This window comes from Gopherus evgoodei, chromosome 3 (genome assembly GCF_007399415.2).
Source record: "Gopherus evgoodei ecotype Sinaloan lineage chromosome 3, rGopEvg1_v1.p, whole genome shotgun sequence".
In the NCBI taxonomy this organism is placed as follows: domain Eukaryota; kingdom Metazoa; phylum Chordata; order Testudines; family Testudinidae; genus Gopherus; species Gopherus evgoodei.
The window spans coordinates 128,772,209-128,798,068 of record NC_044324.1 but is presented as its reverse complement, the minus strand read 5'-3'; the positions used below and the strand labels follow the sequence as shown (position 1 = coordinate 128,798,068).

The 25,860-nt window shown below is 38.4% G+C and overlaps 1 protein-coding gene across 1 annotated transcript in view; it reads left to right on the top strand.

The window, feature by feature from the left end:
• Nucleotides 1-978: 978 nt before the first annotated feature.
• NOX3 (NADPH oxidase 3) overlaps nucleotides 979-25,860 on the top strand; it is a 45,177-nt gene continuing 20,295 nt past the window's right edge. The window contains exons 1-9 of the mRNA XM_030554262.1: nucleotides 979-1,059; nucleotides 1,687-1,782; nucleotides 1,992-2,102; nucleotides 2,813-2,897; nucleotides 9,279-9,424; nucleotides 16,216-16,397; nucleotides 18,417-18,546; nucleotides 22,597-22,689; nucleotides 24,096-24,349. Coding sequence (XP_030410122.1) covers nucleotides 1,015-1,059; nucleotides 1,687-1,782; nucleotides 1,992-2,102; nucleotides 2,813-2,897; nucleotides 9,279-9,424; nucleotides 16,216-16,397; nucleotides 18,417-18,546; nucleotides 22,597-22,689; nucleotides 24,096-24,349 — 1,142 coding nt within the window. The 5' untranslated portion in view covers nucleotides 979-1,014. The remainder of the gene's footprint in view (nucleotides 1,060-1,686; nucleotides 1,783-1,991; nucleotides 2,103-2,812; nucleotides 2,898-9,278; nucleotides 9,425-16,215; nucleotides 16,398-18,416; nucleotides 18,547-22,596; nucleotides 22,690-24,095; nucleotides 24,350-25,860) is intronic.

Sequence of the window (25,860 nt, the reverse complement as noted above, 5' to 3'; positions counted from 1 at the left end):
GATTTGCAGAAGTGCTGAGCACTCAGTGTTGCAACTGAAGTCATTGGGCGTTGTGATTTGAACATATAAATGCTATATAATACTGAGTACACTGCAGGTCAAGCCTTAAGCACCATAAATTAGTGGATGCTTTTGACTTTAATTTCTCTGTGCCTTGGCTCCTCCTCATCTCACAGGGTGTTGTGAAAATAAATTTGTTAAGATTTGTGAAGCAGTCAGATCCTATACTGATAAGCATCATAGAAAAGCCAATAAGGAAATTAATTTTGTATTCAGAGCAGAGTCTGAATAGGGCATAGGACCATATATTGCACAATGAGGCTAAAACAAAATACTGAATAGTGCCTCACTAAATGAGCACTGTCCATCTTGTGCTCTGAATAAAGCAGGGGTCTTATGAGGAAAAAATAGTATCTGATCGTGTATCAGAGGGGCAGCTGTGTTAGTCTGATCATTTAATTAAGGTCTGTATCATAATACATGCTCACAAAGGGTCTGTATTAAGGTTGTATTGGCAACTTTTATTCTGGCATTTCCTAACTTTTGAGTGCTTGATTTTGCAACCATCAAGTTCTTTTAAGATAATTTTGTGTGTTTAAGATATATACATAATGAATTCTCCCTCCTGTTTGGTATTTTAACAACTTGCATCATGAAGAATTATGTTAATTTCTGCTGAACCTGTGGTGAAAGCCAACCCAGAATGGTAAATGAGGATAATTTAATGAACCCAGCTCTCATTTTCTGTAAAATAACTTTTGAAAGAGGAATCACTGGACATGGAGCAGCTTTGTATTTAGACAGGTCATAAGGCATGTCAGTTTGGTGATCTGCTCTTAGCAGGAAGTCCTTAATTAGAAAATTCCTAGAGAGAGCTGCAGCTCCCAGTAGGTGCTTATTAAGATCTCAAGACAAAAAGTAGTTAGTAGAAAACCTTGAGGAATGTACAGAGAACTCAGGTTATGATATAATGCAAAAGTGAATTGCTATTAACATAAAAGAGTGGCAATCAAGATGAGATGCTGGATTTTCAGTGAAAGTCTGTCAGTCCTGGTTTTAGTAAGTATCTCTTTAATATTAAACAAAACTAATTGGCTATATATAAGTATTTTAAGCTTGTTTATGAGGTTTTTTATGGTTTGCTTACAGTAAATGAACAAGTGAAATGTAAAACCTGTATAAAATATTCAACAACTTTTATAAATAGCCTTTAAAACAATTTAATGTCTTACTGTATTTTTTTAAGCATTTTACTTCTCAGATTAAGGGAACAATAGTTTATAATTGTATTTGAAATTGTGCTCTGAATTATTTTCTGATTTTTTGGGTAAGGGAGTTTCCTCAACCTTCCCAACTCTTTTCACTTCTGGAAGTCTTTAGTTTTCATTGTTATTGCCTTTTGCAAACACATACATTACCATGCTACATCTTTATACCTAAGAACAAGTGTACTATCTGACATTTATTTTGTGATGATATGTCCTCTATTGGGGGACTATATGCTGCATTTGCCAAAAGATAGACTCAGTCTGATAGGTATTTTCCATTTCTAACTTCTGTGATCTTCTAGAACTATGTTTCATACTCGTATTGAAATACTCTCCAGGTCCTTTTGAAAGAATACCACAAATGATTTAATATGCAGTAAAATATTAATCACTTAACTGCCCTCCATTTTTATTGTAGCTGATATGGCTGGGATTGAATTTATATCTGTTTATTGACACATTCCACTGGTATGAAGAAGATGATGCTTACCTTTATACACGGGTTATGCTGGGTGTAAGTATGAGTTAGACTGCTAAGCACCTTCTCAAAGGAGAATGTTGCAACATGCATATTTTATTATCAGCCTCTACTGTACTGTACTGTACTTTTGCTGATACTGAGTAATTTTTCCCAGTGAGAGACTTGCTTTTTAATATGTTTCCTTTCTTCTTTAACCTATCCCCACATTTGTAATATAATTTTTTATACCATTATGTGTACAGTCAACACTGGCTTGGGCGAGAGCTTCTGCAACATGCCTTAATTTTAACTGCATGTTAATCCTGCTACCAGTCAGTAGAAACCTTATTTCATTCATAAGAGGAACAAGCATTGTAAGTACAGTTTTTGAAATCCATGTATTATTTTCTCTTATTTCTATAGCTCATCAATGTTATCCAAATCAAAAATTTCAAAGGAATGTAATTGTTAGAAGCAACACTATTTAGGGCTAGATTCTGCATAATACTGGTGATGCGAAGTGTTGTGTATATAAGCACAAAGTAAAATGTGACAGTGTAGACAAGGAGTATAGGGGAATTCAACTTGCATTAATGGAGAACGTTGCTGCGTATCCATCATGTTACTCCTGTCTAGTGGCAAGATGAAGGCCAAAGTGAGGAACACACAGGTGAAGCCTCATGACTCCAATGAAAATTGAGATTCTCACATACTCACATGATTCCAGGAGGCAAGGCTTTAAGAAAAAACCCAAACATTTCTAGACTTGCAATAAAATCACAGGAGTTGGCAATACTGTAATAATAATGTGCACACTCTTTATACACTACGTAAGAACTTACATGATCAAGACCTTCTTCAATAATTGGTTTCCACTTGATTTCTGCCATTAAACCCCCAAGTATACTGAATCCCTGTGAGAAATACTTGAATAAATCATGTCAATATGTAGCATGCAATTGCTTAATTAAAAAAAATTAAAAATTGCTGTTGAACTCACCATCCCCTTTTCCCTATGTGTGAGTTGGAAATAGTAAATTGAGTTAACTATAACTTGTAAAATGAACTTTGCTTTTTTGCCAAGTGTTGTAGAGGAGCATTGAGGAGACAACTTGATAAAAACCTCACATTTCATAAGATAGTTGCTTATGGAATAGCTGTAAATGCAAGTAAGTTTTCTATTTTTCCTGGTTTGTCTTTCAATTGTCGCTTAGTAATGATATAGTGATTTTACTTAATATTATAATCTCTGTATGCCATCCACCTGCCTCAACAGGTTAGGGGAACTTGATAGGGTCAGACATCCACTAAGACTAAGGGACACTAGGTAGCTCCTCCTGCTGGCAGTTTCTGGCACCCATTAGCGAGCTGAGGAGAAAAGGGTGCAGATTGCCCAGCATTCCCCAGTTCCCAGGATTTAACCTTGCACAGGGGCCATATGGAGCATCCTTCAGCACTGGTTTCCAGTGCAGTTAAGAGAATAAAATGAACTGGTCCCAGAGGTAAAAGACCTGGGATTTTGGTGTTGGGCCTTGGGTTCATGGAATCCTCCTAATGGCAGAGAAAGTGCTAGAACTCAGGGAGAACTGAGTCCTGAGGACAGCCTACCTGAGTTGTGGGTTATAGGATAAGGAGCTACATAGCCCCTGCACTAGAGCCAGTTAAATGCCTAGTATAGGAGAGTATGAGTGATTGGAGAGTAGCGCTCCTCTGCTGTGTTAAAGTCTAATAAAAGTTGCAGCCTGCTGCTTAATTCCATGCATGTGTTTGTCCTCATTTTGCTGCTGTGTCCGCATAAAAAGCTCTGATACACTCACTGCTCTAGTATGACCATTTAGTGAGTGAAACTTTAAATATCACAGGAATCCTTCCTGCTGGCCAATAGTCTGCACAAAATTCTAGTTTTTGCTTTGGTAGAGTTAATAACATTTCAGCTGCAATAGTGCCTAAAGGTTACCCTTCTAATAGCTCCATCAAGCTTTAGAAACTTCCTGCCTAGTGTAAAGACCTGACTTCAGTAACATTTGGCAAATCCTTGAGAGAGTGTAACCCACACACTTTGTGGGTGTGATGTTCTGTCCCCTCTAATGGCACCAAAACGACTGAGAGGAAGAGAGTTTAAGGAGTCTGCTCTACACCCTTAGCTAATAGGCATAAGACTTTCAGCTCATGCACTAGGCTCTAGGGACCACCAGTTCAATCCCACCGGCCTACAAGTGGGGTCTGTTGGTCTTACAAAAGGATATTTGGAGAGGCGGCATAGCATTTTCATTACATTGTGTGAGTACTTTGCTCAGATTTCTGGAAACACCTAGCTCAGACTGGACATGCTCAGAAATTTAACAAAGTCTATTTTTCCATAGTCGCTCCCTTACTAACATTATGTCATCTAGTTTGCAAAGTCATCCCACCGTACTCTATAGCTATCCTTTCACTAACCATAATGCTATTAGCTTAATGAGGATTCTGGGGTGAAAGCCTGATCCCACTGAGCTTTCTGAGCACAATTTCTACCAGTATAGATACATACTCTATATTTCAGATTCAAATAAGGTAGTTTGTGCAATCCTCTATCATAATAATTCTTTAGGTATAAACTCGATTGATATTTATGCTTAAGATAATGAATAGAATCTTCAGGGTGTGGGAGATGTCAGCCAGAGAAGGCTGCTGGTTTTAGTTTAGACTGATGGATTGACCTGAGTTAAGATGTTCTGTATATATGTTAACTATGTATCTAATAAAGACTATTGTTAAATTACTAGCAATGAATTATCATTAAAACTAGTGGATTACTTGAATATAAAACAACACACCCATTGAAGTCAATGACAAAATTCCTATTCACTTCAATGAGGTCAGGGTTTCACATGGTTTTTTTAATTGTTATTTTTAAATCTTTGTGATGGTGATGGGGAGGAGTTAAAGCAGGAGAAATGAAGGGGTTAGTTAAGGTTGCTACAGCCACAGCAAATTTTACAATCAGAATTCTTCTCAGAATGTCATGGTTGATCTTGACTCTAATATTCTGGTCTTTCTGTATGAAGGATCTGCTTTCCCATGCGTGTATCTGACATTAACCTTTCCATGGAGGGAGAGCAGAATATGGAATCAGCATCCTCCATTAAGATCCAAGAGCTGAATTTTATCTTTCGGATGTAATGTTAAAGTAGTCAGAAGGGAAGGCAGAGGAGGTGGAATATGTATTTTCTAGTATATAAGGCTGACTTGCTTATCTGTCATGTCCATTCACTTATCAGAGTTCATTTTCAGCATAAAACACATCGCTAGAGAATGCAACTTTTTTTTCCTTTAATTAACATATCAACCCAGCACTGTAAATCAGCCAACTTCTATTTGGTGTATCATTTCTGTCATGCTCCAAAATGTGAGTAAAATTGCACTGTCAATTAAGCCTTTTTTATTTTAGGTTTTTATATTCGTGTAAAATGTTTGCTAGTGTGTTAAACTGGACATTTTTTGAAATGCAAGGTTAGCAGAAAAGTGATTACTTTATAACTTCAGTAATTCTAGAGATTTACGAACAACAGCTGATGTGAAGTGCCAGAAAGCCAGTACTTAATCCTGACTATCTATAGGAGGAAACTGATGATGAAATTGAAAAAAGAAAACATCAAACAAAAGGACATCTGAATAATGAAACATTACAACTTATAAACTCATGTGTCCTTTTAAAAACAAGTGAGAAAAATATTTTTTTTGGGAAATACTGAGTTCATGCTGATATCCTTTGTGTTAAAAGGGCCAGAAACTCAGTTGTTTAAAATACAAAATGAAATGCTACAGAAAACTCCCAATACTAAACTTTTAGTCTACATCTGCACATTGTGTGGAAAATCACATGTATCTGTTTGCACTATAAGCTGTTACCCATAAGTATATGGAGTTCCTTGTTATAATATTTAGCAATATTAAGATGATGTACAGAGAAAAATGTGAAACATTTCAGGCACAATTGTCAAATTCTTTTTGTATGCTAAAAAGCATTATAGGTAGTACGTGCATAAATAATCAAGTGCCCCACAAAACTGTTGGAAATTTTCTAGTTTGTTCTAACAAGTAAATTTTCTCCCATGATTTCAAATATGGCAGTAGGAAGCTAAACTAACTTGCAGATCAAATCACTGAGCCTGATATCTGAACAATATAAAGTTGGAAATCACTTTTTGTTTAATAATAAAATATCACAAGTATTTGTCTCTGCTTTTTAATTATTATTTTAGCACTTTCACTTAGTAGCATACTAAAGATAATCAGAGCAATATTATTAATCTTGTCTATTATCTTACTTCTCAAACAGTAGACTAGCTTGGTAGAGGTTTTTGTGGTCTTGGGAAAAGTTTGTAACTAAGTTTCCATATCAGTCTTTAATTTTTCATCAGTTCTTATACAAATTCAATGTAGGCTTCAATTGGCTATGTGTAATTAGAGCCTGGTGGAAGTAGAAAGTTGGAAGAAAAAGAGAGAGGCAACAATGCTATCTATAACCAAAGGGCATCACTGAAAATTCAATAAAAAGGGCATTCTGCTTAGTGTGGCTTCCTGCCTTTCTCCATACCTGTCTATGATAAGAGCTGCTTAGGAGTTACTCATCTTCTAATAAATGTTCCCTATAGACCTGTAGAATAAAATCCTAGTTTCATACTCTCTCAACTTGATCCACACAGATCATTCAAGATATTCTAATTCACATGGGATATTTCAGTCAAAATATAGTGACTTGAACCAAAAGATCTTTATAAGAGAGGAGCAAATAATGTTTCAGACAATTTCTCTCACATTCATTTTCTTCCTCAAAAGAAAGTAAATTTATATGTTTACAAATCTTACAGTTCCCTCCTCTTTAAAAAAACCTAAAATCTGAAACTAGAGTGTCATAATATTAGTGCTGGTTTTAAAGGTAACCTACAAAAGAAAAAGAAAGAAAAAAATATTTTATTTTTGCTTCTTTATGACATAAAGGTAGTCTGAAAGGGTTGGCTTTTTCTGCTTATCTTTAATATTAAAAACCTACTCTGAATTTTCTAAAATAACCCTATCTCCAGTCCTAATTTAGTCCTCCAGCAAAAATCAGGGAAGACGAGATTCTATATTCCTAGTATTTCTGAGCACAATATAATGCAAAGCTCTCATCATCCCTCACCTTTATTATACAGCAAAACTTTAAATTGGGAACAAGTTAATAAAACAAACAAACAAAAAAATCCAAAATTGAGAATGTATGGAATTTAATATCAAAATATATCAGATAGTGTGCTGGGCTCGGTATGCTTATACATTGGTTGTATTACACAGGTTCATAATTTAATATATTAAAAGGAATGATTTTGATTTTTCTTGATGTTCAAAAGGAACAATCCTGTGACAACAGAAAGCAGAGTAGGTGATGCTGCTACAAAACTTAGGGTCAGTTTGCTGAAGCATTCCCAGACTTATGCAAGACCACTGACTTAGTGAGGTTACAAAGGACAAGATTTTGACTCTTTGAGTTTATAATAGTGGGAATACCAAGATGGTTAATTAGTAGGAACGAACTTCAAAATGATTATTATCCTAGGTAGGCATGCAGAAAAAGAAAGATAAGCACATGTCCTCAGATAAGCACATGCAATTTCTATTTAGTTCAATGAGAGCTGTGTATGGTTCACTGACAGCAGAATTGGCTGAATAAGACTAACTAAATTGACCAGACTTACAAGAACGTAATTAAATTACATTTCTTTTTGTTCTTTTTTTAAATTATTTTTAAGATGCACTATGGACACTGAACTCTAACTGCAGCCCTCTTCCTTTTTTGTCCCCACAATAAAAGCATGTGATTTGAACTCAGTGGTGGACTAGATGAAAAATGTAAAGGCTAGCATACAAATTACTACACTTGCATACCATTTCTAAGGTTCCAGATTTTACTAATAAAAAGGGCTAAATCCTGCAGCTCTTACTCAGGCAAAACTCCCATTGATGTCAAAGGAAATTTTGGTTGAGTAAGGAATGCAGAATTTTGCCCATAGTATACGCTTACTCATGAGCAGTGGGAAAATACTGGTAAAAACAAATTATAGATGAAGCATTCTAAGCTCTGTACCCATAATGAATAAATTGGAAGCAATAAAAAAATCTCATAAATTTCAGGAATTTGTACAGTGGCTTTTGAAAGTACTTAGCAAATTCCACACACTGTAGAGCTAAGGAAACTCCACAAAATGCACTGTAGAGATATAAAATGTTTTAGCCAATGGCAAGGTGTCTGGTGCCAGACTTTTTACCTTGCTACAACTATTGTGCATTAAAGGAACCACTCTGAAAAATGAAATTAGAAGTTTTCATTACTCTTACTAGCCTGCTATAATTCACTTTTAGATTGAATTATTTTTTCTCCTAGTGGCACACAAGAAACTATCAGAAGCACAAATCTAATAAAACTCAAGCTAGTAGTTAAGATCATAGAAGATCCAGGGAAACCAACATTCTGAATGCATTTGTTTGAATTTTAATATTTTTTCTGTATAGGATTATATTTTGTATATTAACATCTTGCACAAAGTAATTTCCAGGAAAGCACAGTCTGGCTCATGCTAGCAGACTTGTGCTATATCTGTCAGGTACAAGTTGGAGTGATTGTCATCCATCAGAAGGAAGAAAATTCTAGGTCTAAGTAGATTTCTTAGTAAGGCCCCCAAAACATAAATCTGGTAGGATGTGTTTGCATTGGGAATAGAACTCTGATTATGGTAGAAGAAAAGAATAATGTGCTGCTGATACCAAATAACATTTTTACAAGGATTAGAGCTAAATGACATGACAAATAAGCTATAGTGGAAATTTGATGTTTTCTTTTTCACAGAAGAGGTACAGCAGTGGGAGCTGCAAAATGTAGGCTTTCCCCATGCTGCTCTAACTGAACCTGACACTGCAGGACTCACTTATTGGGGGGGAATAGGTTATGACTATTTAATCCTGGGGTTCCCCTTTGGAATCACCCATTGCATTTGTCGTCATTTTTGATGTGCTAGTTTCTTTGTCCAACAGGAATTAAGACCTCTGAAAACACGTCATCATGGCCACTTATTAGGCGGCACCAATTATGTGTTACTTCTGACATTAGTAAAATTTGCATACGTACCATTAAAGTGAAAGGCTCCATAAACACTTTAGCAAGAGAACATGCCTAATTTTGAGTGAAACCAATCAATTTTATGGTGTATCATTCCTATTTTCAAGAGCACACCTTTCCATGGCACCAAAAGCTAAAGGGCAATACATTTGGGAACACAAGAAATGACATCATCGGGACCCCAAACGTGGGAAGATTATGTTGAATCTGTTATTTGATTTTATACTTTGAACATAACTGGTTGCCATGTATTACACGCTGACAAAAGTCTATTTTTGTTGTTGATTACTGTGTAAAGATCTTAATCCATAAAGAGACTTTTAAAATGTTTCATGTCATAGTTAATAAAATTGATGCTGGCATGTTTAAATGTACAACTTTAACTTCTGTTTGCATAACTCTCTCTTTCAAACAGTCATCCATATTGTTGCACATCTGGTCAACATAGAGCGATATCATATAAGTCAATCGAAGGAAGCAGGGGGGTTGCAGAATAAACTTTCTGGCATTGGCAAAACACCAAATGAAAGCTACTTGAACCCAATTAGAAGCTATGAAGTGGTAAGTTGTCATTAGGTGCTTGCTGGCTTTCCTCATCTGAAAAATTGTCCTCTGCAGGTTCTTTTATTGATAAAACTATATTTCAATACCTTTTAAGCAGAGCTAGGAGATGCTGTCAAAGATTAACCTGAATTTCAGCTGAAAGCAATAGCTACAAAAATGCAATTTTCAGGTTTTCCAGCTCAGAGAAATGCGTTTGCTATTTTAATTAGTTTAGGGAGGAGATAAGTGGGGTGTAGATGATGAGTATTATTAGTTGAAAATGTATTAAACCTGTAAGCTATTGATATATGAAATATGGCTAACCACCTCTGACTAGAAAGAGAGAACAATATTTTAAAATAAAAAAAATAGTACATAATGAAACTTCTTTCACAGCTAGAGTTAGGCTCTCACAGTGGTTTTGCAAGGTTTCCTTAATTTGGGGCTAGTTTCTACTCTTTGTTAATTGGTGTACATCGGGAGTAACTTCATTGGTTCTGGTGGACTTGCTCTTGATTTTATACCAGTGTAAACAACAGTAGATTTTTTTCCTCAATGAGTGCAGGCTGCAGCTAGTTGATTTTTATTTTTATAGTTGTTGCTTTATACCATTGTTCACACTGGTGTTATTTGCTTGCTTGTGTATAATGTCACATACTTCAAATATAATGAGAAATATAGGTGCTAAGTAGAGAGCCAGGAATGGGAAAATAGGCATCTGAATTGAAGGTGGAAGGCAAGCATAAATCTGTGTATTTACATTGTTTTGCAAGTGTAAAGTTATGATATTATTGTATTAATTATTTTTCAACTGACATCTGCTAAAAGAAAGAAAAATCAAATCTCATACACATCAAGCAAATAAACGAATTACTCCACTAGCATCAAAGGCCTGAACATACATGGCCTTTACCTGAACATTGGCGATCTGGGCAGGTCTCTCAGACTCATGGGTAAAGCAAATTCTAGAGTTTAGAGACCTTGCTGGAACACTCTACCCACAGTCACCAGATGCACATGTGATGTGTTCACCACTGATTGAAGAAGAATTTGTAGGTTTCAGAGGGGGCCCAACACCCTTTGGTGGTTTACTCCCATTTTTCTGAGGTAAGCCTACTCTCCCAAAAACATTAAAGTAAATTTCCTGATGACCTTTCCAAACCTCTCAAATAATAATATACTTGCCTGGCAATTACATGGTAACTAAGTATACGTAGCCTATATTTTAACCTTTTGATAATTATTTTTACATTTCTTTTATTGCCCACTTGCATCTGTCTCTACATTCTGGATAAGTCTGTCTTTCTGAATAAATTCAAACAAAGGATCTCTTCCACCTTTACAGAAGAAAGTTCTGAGAGCAGTAATTCAAGTATTCTTTTCAGTTTAGTTATGCCTCTGCAGTAGCAGCGCACGAAGAGTCTTTGACATTTTTCATTGTTTCATCTCAACATTCAAACTGGCCAGTGAGATGTAAATGGTCAAAATGTCACCTAGATCAATCCTGTTCACATGTAATAGGATCTGAACATATTCATCTCAGACCCCAGTTTGAAAATATACTCTGTGCTGTCAAGTGTGAACATCTGAGAGTAGTTCAACTCTAAAAATGGCACTGTGGAACTTATCATCTCTCCAGCACTTCCATATCAAATAAGTTCACTTTACAAGTAAAAATATGTTTTTTTCTCATTCTAACCCTACAAAGTCAACTCGGGATCTGGAATTCAAGCTGGGTTCTTTCATTCTTGTGCATCATCCACAGTAATCTAGGGTCTGCAGGCCAAATTAGGCCTTCAGTTACACTGTATGAAAATGGTTACTTATCTTGCAGTATCTGTTGTTCTTTGAGATGTATTGTGCACATACACATTCCACTGTAGGTGTGTGTGCACACGTGCCAGTGCATTCGAGCTGGATATGCCAGCAGTAACACTAGATGGCACATGCACCATTGCTCTCTTCGCGCTTTGAGGCACGAGCATAAAATGGGCATCTTTGCCACTTCCCTCTCCAGTCCTTCACATGGCTGTAATAATTCCAAAGTAGAGGGAAGGTGGGATGGTCATGAAATATATATATGCACAACACATCTCAAAGAACAACAATTATTCCAAGGGAAATAATCTCTCAAAGGAGAAAAAAAAGGTTATGTATATATACCTTCCACTGTAGGTGACTTTGCAGGTAGAGAGACTTTGGATCATCTGAAGAGGGATTGTAACACCAACTTGCCAAAGCTGGCATTGTCAAGAGAGGTCTGAATGATGGCATAATGAGTAGAGAAAGTATGCACAGACCACGCTACTGCCTTGCATATGTGACCTATTGGGACATTACTCAGAAATGCTGTGTCACAGAGGAGAGATAGCTCAGTGGTTTGAGCATTGGCCTGCTAAACCCAGGGTTGTGAGTTCAATCCTTGAGGGGGCCATTTAGGGAACTGGGGTAAAAATCTGTCTGGGGATTGGTCCTGCTTTGAGCAGGGGGTTGGATTAGATGACCTCCTGAGGTTCCTTCCAACCCTGATATTCTATGATATTGAGTGTGGCCACCCCTGTTGGCCCAGTGTGGAGTTGGTCATACAATCGTTGGGATTCTCTGTTGGGTCAAACAATTGTGATGGTGGGGGGACTGTGGGGCCAAGTAACTAAGCAGTCTATAGTCCCTGGAGTGTGGGAAAGCAAATGCTCAGTCTCGAACCTCCTGGCTGGGGCAAAGGATAGTAGTTGAGGGGTCAGACTCTCTGGACAGGGCAGACCAAGCAAACAGTCTGTAGCCCCTGGGATGGGGCAGAGCAAACACTCAGTCTCTAGCTAGGGCTCTTAGTGGCAGTGCAGGGAATGGAAAGCAGAGGAACCCAGGGTCTAGGAAGCCATAAAATTCCTTGTTGAGCATTGGCTTCTAATACATAAGGCCCATATCAGGCATCTTCTTGGCTGGCAGCAGTTCAGCGTCCCAGTCAGTCTCCGAGGTTGGCTGGTCATTCACAGCTCAGTCTGGGTCCGCAGTCCCAACAACCTGGACAGTCACTGGTTCCTCTACAGGAGCCCGCAGCACATGTCCTTCCTTCTCCTCTGGCAGCCCCAACTGAGCTGGGCTGCCTCCTTTTATCTGTCTCTTCAAGCAGGCATGAAGGGTGAGGTCACCTGGGCCCACAGTGATTGGTCTGGCCCCGCTGGCCCCAGTGTGGTGTTGGTAAACCTCGTCACATGCTGATGTAGAGGAGTGAGCCTTGGAAGAGGGAGCAGTTATTCTCAATGGAGGAGAGACTTTAGTAAGGTTGTAACAGAGCTTGATATAGGGCACAGCTACACTTGCAGATGTAGAGCACTGTGAGTTAAACCCACCTTCGTAGTGTGCAGTAGAGAAAGTGCTGCCATGTGTTCACACTGACAGCTGCAAGCACACTGGCGTGGCCACATTTACTGCCATACTTGCAGCAGTATTGGGAGCGGTGCATTATGGGCAGCTATTCAAGCACGCAAGTGGCTGCATAGTGCTTTTCAAAGGGGGAGTGGGGGTGGAGTGTGACAGGGAGTGTGTTATATGCATGTGGAGGGAGAGAGAATGGATTTTTGGGGTGCTGAGATGTGTCAACATGCTGTCTTGTAAGTTCAGACCCCCCTTCCCCTCTCTCACTCACTCAAAGCAAACAGTAAGTGTTTGCTTTTTCTTGGAGCTGATAAGCAGACGGCTTCTCCAAAACAGAGCTTTGAAAGGGCATTTCCACATGCCTGCTGCCAATTTCACAACAATGACAAGAGTGGCCACGTGACTTAAGGGGATTACGGGACATTTCCGGAGGCTGATCACAGTGCAGTAACACAACACCTCATTCACACTGGCGCCACGGCACTCCAGCGGGGATGCAGCAAACATTATTCCACTCGCCGAGGTGGAGTATCAGCAACACTGTAGCTGTGGAGTCAGAGCGCTCTACATGCCTTGCCAGTGTGGACGGGGAGTGAGCTAGAGCGCCTGGGGCTGCTTAATTGTGCTGTAACTTGCAAGTGTAGACAAGGCCATAGTCAGAGATCCAGTATGAGATTCACTGAGATGACACTGCATAGCTTACAAAGAGCTGGGATGAAGAATCTAGTGCAGTCCAAGTAAAAAGCTATGGCTCAATGAACATCCAAGGTATGGAGAGCCTCCTCAGCCTTATATACATGGGGTTTGGAGAAAAAACACCGTAAGAGTAATTGTTTGATATAGGTGGAAAGCTGACAATACCTTGAGTATAAATTTAGGATGTGGCCTAGAAGGCCCTTATAAAAGACAATAAAGCTAAAAGAAGTTGAAGCTCTGAAACCCTACTGATGGAAATAATTGCCACCAAAAACTCAATCTTCATATACAATAAAGATAATGAAGTCATATCCATAGATTGAAGGGAGGTACTATCAATTTGGAAAGCACTAGATTCAAATCCCAAATAGGTACAGGATCAGACACAGGAGAATAAACTTTGACCAGGCTCTTCAGAAACTGAGAAACACGTGGAAGTCTTTAAATCATGATTTGAGGACTTCAGTAACTCAGCCAGAGGTTAGGGGAAAATGGAAGGCCTTCAAAGAAACTTCCATACATAGATTCCGCAGAAGGATAGCCTCCTGACACAACTGAGATGAGCTCGTCCCTCTCAGCTTGTTCATGTAAAACATAGCAGTCGTATTGTCCACAAGAATTTGAATCACCCAATTTTTGATGTGGGCATAAATGTTATGCCAGCCTCATGAATGGCCCTGAGCTCCAGCATGTTTATATGAAGGAAAATTTCCTGAGGTGAGCTTGAGCCTGAAGTTGACCCAGATGGGCCCCCCAGCCTTTGACAGATGCATCTGTAACTAAAGACATAATCAGTTCTGGGGACAGAAATGGAACTCATTTGTATACATTCTGCTGATCCATTCACCAATCCAGAGACTGAAGGACTTGCACTGATACACAAACTGCATGTCCAGCAGATGCCTAGAAAGTCAATATACAAATGAAGCCAAGACTACAGTCAACAGAGGTGAAGTCTGGCATGCAGAGTTAATCATGTGCCTGAGGCATGTGGCTGAGACTTGCACTGTTGTTGTTGGATTGAACTTGAGGATTTTTGAAAAGAAAAGGCTATAGATTGGAAGACTTCCTGTGGAAGATAGCTATGTCTGTTCTGGTGTTGAGGTCTGCTCCTATAAAAGTCATGTGCTGAGTTGGTTGTAGCTGTGATTTGTCCCAACTTATTTTCAGACCTTGATGGAAGAATGCGTGCTGATGACTAGGACATTGGTTTGGACATGATCTCTTAATGCTGCTCGATCCAACCAATCGTCCATGTAAGGAAATATTTGAATGTCCAGATAATGAAGGTGGGCTTCTACCACCACCATGAACTTGGTGAAAATGCTCAGAGCTGATGACAGGCCAAAAGGAAGCAATGTGCACAGGCAGTGGTTGATGGCTATCAGAAATTGAAGGTACTTCCAGTGGGAAGAATGTATCGCTACGTGGACATATACATTTATAAATTGAAGGCAGCATTCCAGTCTTCAAGGAAGGGATAATATAAGCAAGGGTGACCATGCTGCATTTGATTTTCTTGATGAATTTGTTCAGCTTTCTTAGATCTAGAATGGGGCAGAGGCCACTAGATTTCTTTGGGACCACAAAGGAGCAGGAATAAAATCCTCCTGGATCCTCTATCATGCCCAACTCTATTGTGCCCAATCCATAGCTCTTAAAGTAACATGGTCTCATAAGAAGACTCTCTGAAAAGGGATGGGGAGAGTGGGTTGGGGAAAGGAAGAGAGATGAACTGGATTACATATCCAGTGTACTGAGTACCTATTTGTCCAACATGATCTTCAGCCATGTACAATACAAAAGGGACCATTGTGATCCCGAAAGGAGGAGATATAATTGGTGTGTTGTCCTCAATTAAAGATTCAAAATGACTGCTTTGAGGTAGAAGATGTCTGGTGAGAAAGGCCCATTGCCATGGAAGATGGCAGATAACATCAAGAAGGTCTGACCTTAAAGTCTATGAGTCTATGAGGTCTTGATCTTCTGTCTACTGGGGCCTCTGATGGAACAATGGTCTCAGGTAGAGTTGTGGTTTAAATTGCTTCATTTTAATAGCAGAAGTGTAGACTCCCATTGAGCAAAGTGTTGCACAAGAGTCTTTCAGTATGTGCATAGCATCATCCATCCTGGCAGAGAACAGCTTAGAGCCCTGAAAGGATAAATCCTCAATTGTAGTCTGCCGCTCTTTTGAAATTCTGGAAGCCTGAAGTCAGAATGAATGTCTCATGGAGACAACAGTGGCAACAGAACGTGAGGCCATCAGGTAGGAGCATCTATTGCTGCCTGAAATGATGTAAGTTAAAGTGAAATAAGAACAAAGCAGATCCATACTTCTTACAGTCCATAGGCCACTGAGCACCCCTCATTTATCTCTCTCAAAATGAGGGTGGATTTTTTTCAGTGCTGTTCTGGTTATTATCTCTTTTTTTTTTACCTACTCTTAACTCTACTAATTTATTTTCTCTCTTTTCTGAGGCGCTCTTGTACAACAAAAATAGATGCAAGAACTAGCAGGATTATGTAATTTCCTCCCATCAATTTCTGAAACAGACAAGTTGCAGTTAATATTTACATTCATGTCTGGAATAAACCTAAATGGATAACAGAACAAATAATCCTTTTTCATGTAGCTTCTAATCTTTTTGCCTTGTCTGGTTTGTTGTTTATGTTCATTCTTATACTGAAGCTGCATCTCTGATTTAGTCTCTGTACATAACAATTTATTCTTATTTTAGAACACAACAACACAGATACTAACTACCATAGCTGGAGTAACTGGTGTCATAATCGCTGTGGCTTTCATTCTGATCATGACTTCATCCACAGAGATCATCAGAAGATCATTCTATGAGGTGTTCTGGTATACCCATCACCTATTCATGGTTTTCTTTATTGGTCTGGTTATCCATGGTATGGGGTGAGTATATATATATATATATATGATATGCCTGGTATGAAGTGATTATATATGATGATATCAACACTTTAGGATCACACATGAATCAAACCTACAATAGTGAGTGTGAGTGGGGGATTTGGTGTGATTTAGGCAACAGACAAGCAGCAGTTTTGCGGATCACAGGGGTGCTTAAAAACAGGACTTTGGCACCTAAGCACCCAAGCGGATAGAACCAAGAGGCCTTCTTATTTTTGGTCCCTTAATCCATCATGAACAAAATGTGATACCATTACTCAAACTGATGATTGCTATTATTAATATTATTACTTCATATTATTTATTTGTATTATCATGGCGCCTAGGAGTGCTAGTCATGGACCAGGACCCCATCGTCTTAGGTGCTATACAAACACTTTACAAAATGATGGTCCTTGCCCCAAAGAGCTTGCAACCTAAGTACAAACCAAGAAACAACAGATGGATACAGACAAACTGGTGGGGAAGCCCAAGAAAACAATGAGACAATATTGGTTAGCATGACAGGCAATGGATTAATACATTACTCTACAAGTAGTCCCTCTGACTTCAATCCACTCCTATTCAAATACTAGTAGTGTAAACTGCTCTTCAGCACTCTTAAGAATGGCACACTGTCAGGGGAGGGTCTATGTTTTTTGCCACCTCAAGCACAGCAGGCAGGTGGCTTTTGATGCCACTCCTGCAGGCGGTCCGTAGGTCATGTGGATTCAGCGGCATGCCTGCAGGAGGTCTGCCAGTGCTGTGCCATCGGCATCCCCGCTGCCTTATTGCCACCGAAGCCATGGGACCAGCGGACCACCCACAGGTGCGCCGCCAAAAGCTGCCTGCCTGCCGCCCTCACAGCAACCAGCAGGCTGCCCCCTGCGGTTTGCTGCCCCAGGCACACTCTTGCTGCGCTGGTGCCTGGAGCCACCCCTGCACACTGTGATCCCAAAAAGAACCCCATAGATAATAACAATAAAGTGCTGAATCATCAGTTTGTGCTCTAGCTCAGAGATAGGGGCAGTCTGGGAGGGAGACTGACTCAGGGAGTTCAGTCTTCCCCTACTCTCCTTGTTGCTCCTGGGCATGAGTAAACTGCATCAAATGTCACAAGTACACTTCCCAGTGAACAGCATAGCTTCTCAACTGGACACACTTGGGAGGTGCGGGGAGGCAAGAGTCAAGGCTCTGCCTACTCCCTACTCCCCTCTTGCTTCTTCCTGTTCACCTGAGAGAGGGAGAGATGTAGTGGCTTTATGGAGCCCCCTCCATGCAGGAAGTGTGGAACACTGGCACAATGGAATAAGGAAGCACCTTTTATCCCCTCTAATCCCTTGCACTAGTGCACAGGACAGACCATGATCTGGCCTCAAATAAATCTGAAAGGGATAAAGAAGGGCAACAATATGACCCAGCCTCATTATCCCCTCTTCTTCACCCACAATCAGCACCAGCTGTGGTACATTTAAAAAATCAATAATTGAGAAGGGTATGTTCAAAGAAATTCACTTCATTGTAAATTCTCTAGTGTAAAGAAGTTAAATTTAAATATGTTAACAAAAAAACCACGCATCTCATTAAGGCTCTTCACAATTATTTGATGCTCTTTAAATATGTTTCTTAAAGCTGCAAAGAAAAGAAAGTGATTATTATTTTATTTTTCTGAGTAACACCAGCTGTTCACATATAAAGGAGGACAAGGTCTCTGCTTCTGACTCAATCCACAGATGAGAGAGATTTCCATGTTACATGTACTGACACACCAAACTGCCAGTGGTGTTGCTACATACTTATAATATAGCATAAATGCTGCACTTGGTGGGTTGACAGTGAAAAACCTTGTGGAAGAAGTATAGTTGAGACAATCTGAAAGAACAACATTAAGACAACAAATCATCCGCCATATTTTCAGATATTTCCATTTCTGCATTCAGTACAGTATTTGTTAACCTACTAGTATATCAAAACAACAAAAGAGACCATATCAACTGTATATCTTTTTTTTTATGTGTTAAGTCAGCTCATCCGAGGTCAGACACCGCAGAGTCTGTTGCTGCACAATGTCACTTATTGCAAAGATCACTACTCAGAATGGGAGAAAGCCACTCAATGTCCTTTGCCACTATTTTCTGGCAGTGAACCTGTGGTAAGAATGAAGCTCATGTCTTTTTATATATATATGTCCTTTCTTGAAGAAGCAGAGTGGCACTGGCTAGAGCAGTGACCTGGACTCAGGATGCTGGAGTTCTATTCCTGGTCTACTGCTGGCCTGTAGGGTGACCTCACAATTGTGCACTTTTCTGGGCCTTGGCCTCCCCCTCTAAATTATGAGGCTAATGATGCTCACCTCCTTTGTACAGCGCACTAGCATCTACAGATGAAAAATGCTAGGTATCATTATTCCTTAATAATTGTTTTTGGTATAGTCCTTTTTAGTCAGGCAAACTCCCAGTGAAGACTGTGGATTTCGGAATCAAGCCTTCTGTATATAAATCCATTATTTACAGCATTTTGTTATTGTTTGTTTATTATTTATTCAGTATAAAGAACGTGCTTGATATGTACATTACACAAATATAAAGAGTACGGCTGTCGATCAATTAACTCAAAGAATTAATTGTGATTAAAAAAATCCTACTTCTTGTTCAGCCAATTGCTCAGACAAATAAGTTTGTTTATATTTATGGGAAAGAATGCTGATCACTTCTTATTTACAATGTCACCTGAAAGTGAGAACAGGCGTTCGCATGGCACTTTTGTAGCCGGCATTGCAAGGTATTTACGTGCCAAATATGCTAAACATTCCTATGCCCCTTCATGCTTCGGACACCATTCCAAGGACATGCTTCCATGCTGATGATGCTTGTTTAAAAAAGAATGCATTTATTAAATTTGTGACTCAACTCCTTCAGAGAAAATTGTATGTCTCCTGCTCTCTTTTACCTGCCTTCTGCCATATATTTCATGTTACAGCAGTCTTGAATGATGACCCAGCACATGTTGTTCATTTTAAGAACACTTTCATTGCAGAGTTGACAAAACGCAAAGAATATACCAATGTGAGATTTCTAAAGATAGCTACAGCACTCAACCCAAGGTTTAAGAATATGAAGTGCTGTCCAAAATCTGAGAGGGACGGGGTGTGGAGCATGCTTTCAGAAGTCTTGAAAGAGTAACTCTCTGATGTGGAAACTATAGAACCCGAACCACCAAAAAAGAAAATCAACCTTCTGCAGGTGGCATCTGAGTCAGATGATGAAAATGAATGTGCATCAGTCCACACTGCTTTGGATCGTTATCGAACAGAACCCCTCATCAGCATGGATGTAAGTCATCTGGAATGGTGGTTGAAGCATTAAGGGACATATGAATCTTTAGTGCATCTAGCAAGTAAATATCTTGCAACGCCAGCTACAACAGTGCCATGAGAATGCCTGTTCTTACTTTCAGGTGACATTGTAAACAAGAAGCAGACAGCATTATCTCCTGCAAATATCAACAAACTTGTTTGCCAGAGTGATTGGCTGAACAAGAAGTAGGACTGAGTGGACTTGTAGGCTCTAAAGTTTTAGATTATTTTATTTTTGAAAGCAGTTATTTTTTTGTACATAATTCTACATTTGCAAGCTCAACTTTCATGATAAAGAGATTGCACTATGGTATGTACTTGTATGAGGTTAATTGAAAAATAATATTTCTTTTGTTTTTTACAGTGCAAATATTTATAATAAAAAATAAACATAAAGTAAGCACTGTACACTTTGTATTCTATGTTGTAACTGAAACCAATATATTCAAAAATGTAGAAAACATCCAAAAATACTTAAATAAGTGGTATTCTATTATTTTTTAACAGCATGATTAATCACACGATTAATTCTTTTTATCGCACATTTAACTGCAATTAATTTTTTTAGTCACTTGACAGCCCTAATAAAGAGACCCCATCCCCTGAGAACTTACTGTCTAAAGCAGTAATTTTCAACCTGAAGTCCACGGACCCCTGGGGATCTGCAGACCATGTTTAAGATTTCCAAAGGATTCTGCACCTCCATTCAAAAATTTTTAAATTGAGGAAAAAATAACATTCAGTATCTTGTAGTGCTTTTAATGGCTGACATATATTTTTCTTAAACTATTGTTAGCTACTGTCCACTATTAATGAGGAAATAAATGCTTCTCTAAAAATTTCAGCTACAGTGTTTCCATAAAAATCAATATGCTGCTATGCCCTGTGAATACAGACAAAAGCTTGCTTCAATAGCATGGCCTGATATTAACTATCATAAAGTTAACTAGGGAACTTATCTTTTTCTCTGTTAGACCTCCTTTACCAGACTTTCCTGCATACCCAAAACTATAAACTTAAATTCACATTATATTGAATGAATTGTGATAATACCATCTGGCATATAGATTATCTGTAAGAATGTTACTTTGCTGGATGTGTAATATGCTGTGATATAATATCTGGTAGGTACTTCTGAATTCCATTCAAAAGAACTCTCAGAGGGCAAAAATCCTGATGACATTTCTTTAATACTTCATATTGTATCTATCAGCCCATATGGGCTTGATCTGGCTTCTACTGAAGTCGGTGACACAATTACCATTAACCTGTATCAGACTTTATATCATCAATCCCTATCTTGAGTCAGTTCAGCACCATCTCACTTCATTCTAATTATGAGGAGAAATCACCACCTGGGAAAAAATGTAAATTTCCTGATTACTAGTGAAGGACGTCTGTCACCTACCAGTCCACCAGTTCTGGACGATGCTCTGTTATTCTTAACCATCCAGAAGACGTTAAAATGAAAGTGTTTAAAAGCTGTTTGCTGATGATCAAAGTGGCTCATTTGAAAGCTTTGGCTGAGCTCTTACATTTCTTGTTACATGTTTTTATTTACAAGTAGGACAAAGAGAAAGGAGAAAAACCGGTTTAATCATTGTTGTAACTTGATCTATGCTAACTTATTTGGGACATATCAAACTGCTGACTGTGCAGAGACATCTCTAGTCTTTAGGGACAATGAATGAGTTGAGTTTCTGCTTTAACTCAGAATCTTCTTACTTTTGTCAGCCTCATGCCATTGTTTGAATGTATATTTTTAACTTATTTTTCAAGACTTATCCTAGGCAAATTGCAAATCCATCCCCTTAGCACCATCTAAAGGAATTACATAATATGAATGAAGATTTCCTTCTCATAAAAGATGCTTTATAACCTAGCATCATTTGTACACCAAAGTCAATGTTTCAGCAAACAAATATTGATTTAGGTGGCTTGAAAAGCCACCTATTTTTCAGGTCTTTCGTTAGTTTAAATGATCTTTTTGTGCATTCTTCCATCTATTAGACTGGAAATATGATGGTGTCCTCTGTACTAATACATGTCTGCATTTTTGTAATCTTGCAGATTCAATTATATATAATTATCTAAAGCTATTATACTCCAACTGAGTACAATTATCAACTAATATACATGATCAGCTATGTATTTTTGATTATTATATTGATCAGTATATATGATCAGCAAAGTACAATGATCATGTATAATATCTACAGTACGACCAGCTAGATGCCATAAATTAGCTTAGTCCAATTATTGATACAGAACAGATGAACTGATATGTGAGAATATATACTTAAAGCATAAGTGAACATTTTGGATCTAATTCTGGCTAGTGCTGCACACATTTGCATACTGGAAACCCAACAGCCAACAATGAGATCATTGTGGAGAAGCTGGTTACCTCTCTTCTGACCACTCTGAAATGTCTCAGTCTCTGTGACAAAAGCAAGGGAGTAAGACTTTGGATTTTGCTCCATAAATATATGTATTTATACTCCATGATCTAGCAATGACATATACATACAACTCCTAAGTAGTTAATCCTTTTGTCTGTTAGTAGGAAAAGCTTTTAAAGGGAGGATCTTGGTCAGAATACAGATGTACATTAACACAGCTTTTGTAGTGCACCCATTAAGGAATTGATTATATTTGTTTCAAGCAAATGCCAGAATTTGTTCCTTAGTAGACACTACAAGAAATATGCTCTCTTGGTAGGTCAACCAAAAGCCATAGAAGAAAGGTCCAAATCATGTCATTTTATGCTAACTACTGATTTCATCAGAAATGAAAACATTTTGTATCTTGAGTTTTTGTTGTCTTTTTATGTGCAACTTTCTACAGGCTTGGAAATGGATTTTCAGTCCTATGGTAGTATACATCGGTGAAAAAATTGTTAGGTTCTGGAGATTTCAGCAGGAAGTTGTCATTACAAAGGTATGTAATGTAGTCTAAATGTCTGAATAAAAAGCAATGTACAAAAGAAATGGTTTTTATCAACAGACGTTTTTTATTTGCTAATTTTGTTGATGACCACTCTGTAGCTTCATCTTGACTGCTAGCTTCCAGTATTACCATGTAGTTTTGCAAAGTATTGCTTTTTTATTTGGTTTTAGCTTTTGCTTCCATTCCAATAGTGAGTCCATAAGTTCTACATGTAAGCAAACTTGTTCCTCAATGAATAGACATCCCCTGACTTATGTAATTGTTCCTTTCCAAAAAGCCTAGCATAACTTGAATTTTGCATAAGTCAGAAACGTATTCCCGTATGTTACACGATTTGAAAATCCTATTTCTGGCTTATGGAACTAAGTGCAAATTTGCATATGTTGGGTCTTGCGTAACCCGGGGAGCATCTGTACTAGATTGATGAGGCAACCTGTGATCAGGTGATGTCTCTCCCTCTTTGACCCCCACAGCATGAAATCCTGATCTTAGCAGCAAAACTCATAGTCACTTTATTAGTGGTCCAGAATTCTACCCATAGAGCCTGGAGACCTGAAGGGGATTATGAGGCATATCCTTAATTGGTAAAAATAGTCATAGCTCCATTGAAGTCAATTGAGTTATGACAACTTATGTCAACTGAGGATCTGTCTTTAAGTTCAAGGCCTGTTTATCTCACTTACATTAGTAAATAAATCAGGAATAATTCCACTGAAATCAATGAGTTACACAGCTGTGAAACCAGGTTTAAGTGAGATCAGACTCAGACTCATTGTCTAGGAGGATAATTGTGGCAGATGAGCCTTGATGGTAAAGTCACTAAAATGAGAATTTCAGTGGACTGATATTCATTCATGATATTAAAAGACTCAGTTGCTTAACTGAGATGAGCTTTTAGTAAAAGTGAATTAGAATTGTATTCAATGGGCTTGGTTCTTCTTACATACTTTGATATAAATCAGCAATAACATCATACATGTCAATTGAGTTACACTGGAGTCAAATTGCTTTGAAAGGAACATTAGGCCCAATACGTTTGGGGATACAGTTGTGTGGTCTGTCTCAGACTCTCAAGCTAAAAGTTGCCTAAAATGTGGTTTCTCACACAGGCTTCACATGACTTCTCAAATCCATAATGCAAAATACCATATAGTACATGCAACTGAAATTCTTAATTTGATGTTGAGTAACAGTAGCACTATGATATATTGTATAGTACATTGTCCACTGCCAACTTAAAAACTAATGTGTATCCTGCTTTTTAATTCCTTTTGGTTGAAGGCAAGTAGAAGTGAACTAGAGGAAGCTTTGTAACTTATTATAAATGAACATGTATTCATAATTAACACAGCAGAACAGGACAAATCAATCTTTTATTGTGATTTACTATGGTTTAGGTGGTGACTCATTCCTCTGGAGTCCTTGAACTCCATATGAAGAAATGTGGTTTTAAAATGGAGCCTGGCCAGTATATATTTCTACAGTGCCCTTCTGTATCCCAACTAGAGTGGCATCCTTTCACGCTTACCTCAGCTCCTGAGGAGGAATTCTTCAGTGTGCACATAAGAGTAGTTGGGGATTGGACAGGAGCCCTGTTCAAGGCCTGTGGAGCAGAGGAAAACGTCTTTAAGGAGCCCTGGAAGCTACCAAGGTTTAAATACTAATTTTTGTGTGTGTTGCCTTTTGTACAGTACTAGATGATAAACTTGGAACCATCTCAGTATGTCATTATGCTAAAGAAAAATGAATATGGACATGAACTTAGAGCTCTTAGTCATCAAGAAGGTCTGTCACAAATCCCTGATTCAGAATCAGCTTATACATAAATATGGCCAGTTAGCTATACCTGTATATTTATGAATCAGATTAAAATGACAGTAGCCATTTATGTATGCTAGCTTCCTATCTATTAACTTATGTATATAGGTTCTTATAATGGCACCTATCATCATAGTACCTTACCTCTTTCTTGCTCCCTAGCCCTGTGTTGCGCTTCCCTACAACTGTGGTTCTCAACATGGGGTACACAGAAGTCTTCTAGATATTTGCCTAGTTTTACAACAGGCTACATAAAAAGCACTAGTGAAATCAGTACAAACTAAAATTTCATATAGACAATGACTTGTGTATACTGCTTTATACACTGAAATGTAAGTATGCAATTTTTTCAGTTATAGTGTGTTGTGACACTTGTATTTTTATGTCTGATTTTGTAAGCAAGTAGTTTTTAAGTGAGGTGAAACAAGACAAATCAGATTCCTGAAAGGGGTACAATATGGAGATATACCCATCTCCTAGAACTGAAAGGGACCTTGAAAGGTCATTGAGTCCAGCCCCCTGCCTTCACTAGCAGGACCAAGTACTGATTTTGCCCCAGATCCCTAAGTGGCCCCCCCAAGGACTGACCTCACAACCCTGGGTTTAGCAGGCTAATGCTCAAACCACTGAGCTATCCCTTCCCCCTTCCCCAGTCATCTGGAAAGGTTGAGAGCCATTGTCCTACAACTCTCTTCCAGTACTTGGATCCCTTTTTCTACTTCCACTCCTTATCTCAGAGAGAATTCTACTTCTCCCAGCTGTCCTGATCCCACTTTCACTGGGTCTAGGGAACTATCTTCCCTCTATTGACACCTACGTGCTTCTTCCTCTTTCCCAGCATTCTCCCTCCATTCTGCCCCAGCTTCACAAATCCTTTTCAGTTACCTCCCTCCCCCTTAGATCTTTGTATAGAGTTAAGTAAGGCAAAGAGGTACTAAGGATTCTTAGAAGTGAGTGAGACTTATAAATATGGTGCGGAATGTTTAGATTCATGGCAGCAGCTTGTGTGTCTCCTAATTGTTTACTACTAGAAATGGTTCTATGGCTTGCTAGGCATGGTATGCAACTCCTACGGGATCTGCAAAAAGTAATATGTTCAGAGAATTCGTGTTACTCGTAAGTAACCTTTGTTTAACTTCATTTTCAAAACAAAAATCGCCTGTTTCAAGTATTAATAGTAAAGGATGAATTTTCAAACAGTGCACAGAGATTTAGCCATCAACATCTACTGATATTAATGAAATCATGCCGCTAAATCATTACTGCACTATACAGAAAATTACTTCTAAATATTCCATAAATGCTATATGCAGAGAATGGTACATCTTATATAATTGCAGTGTA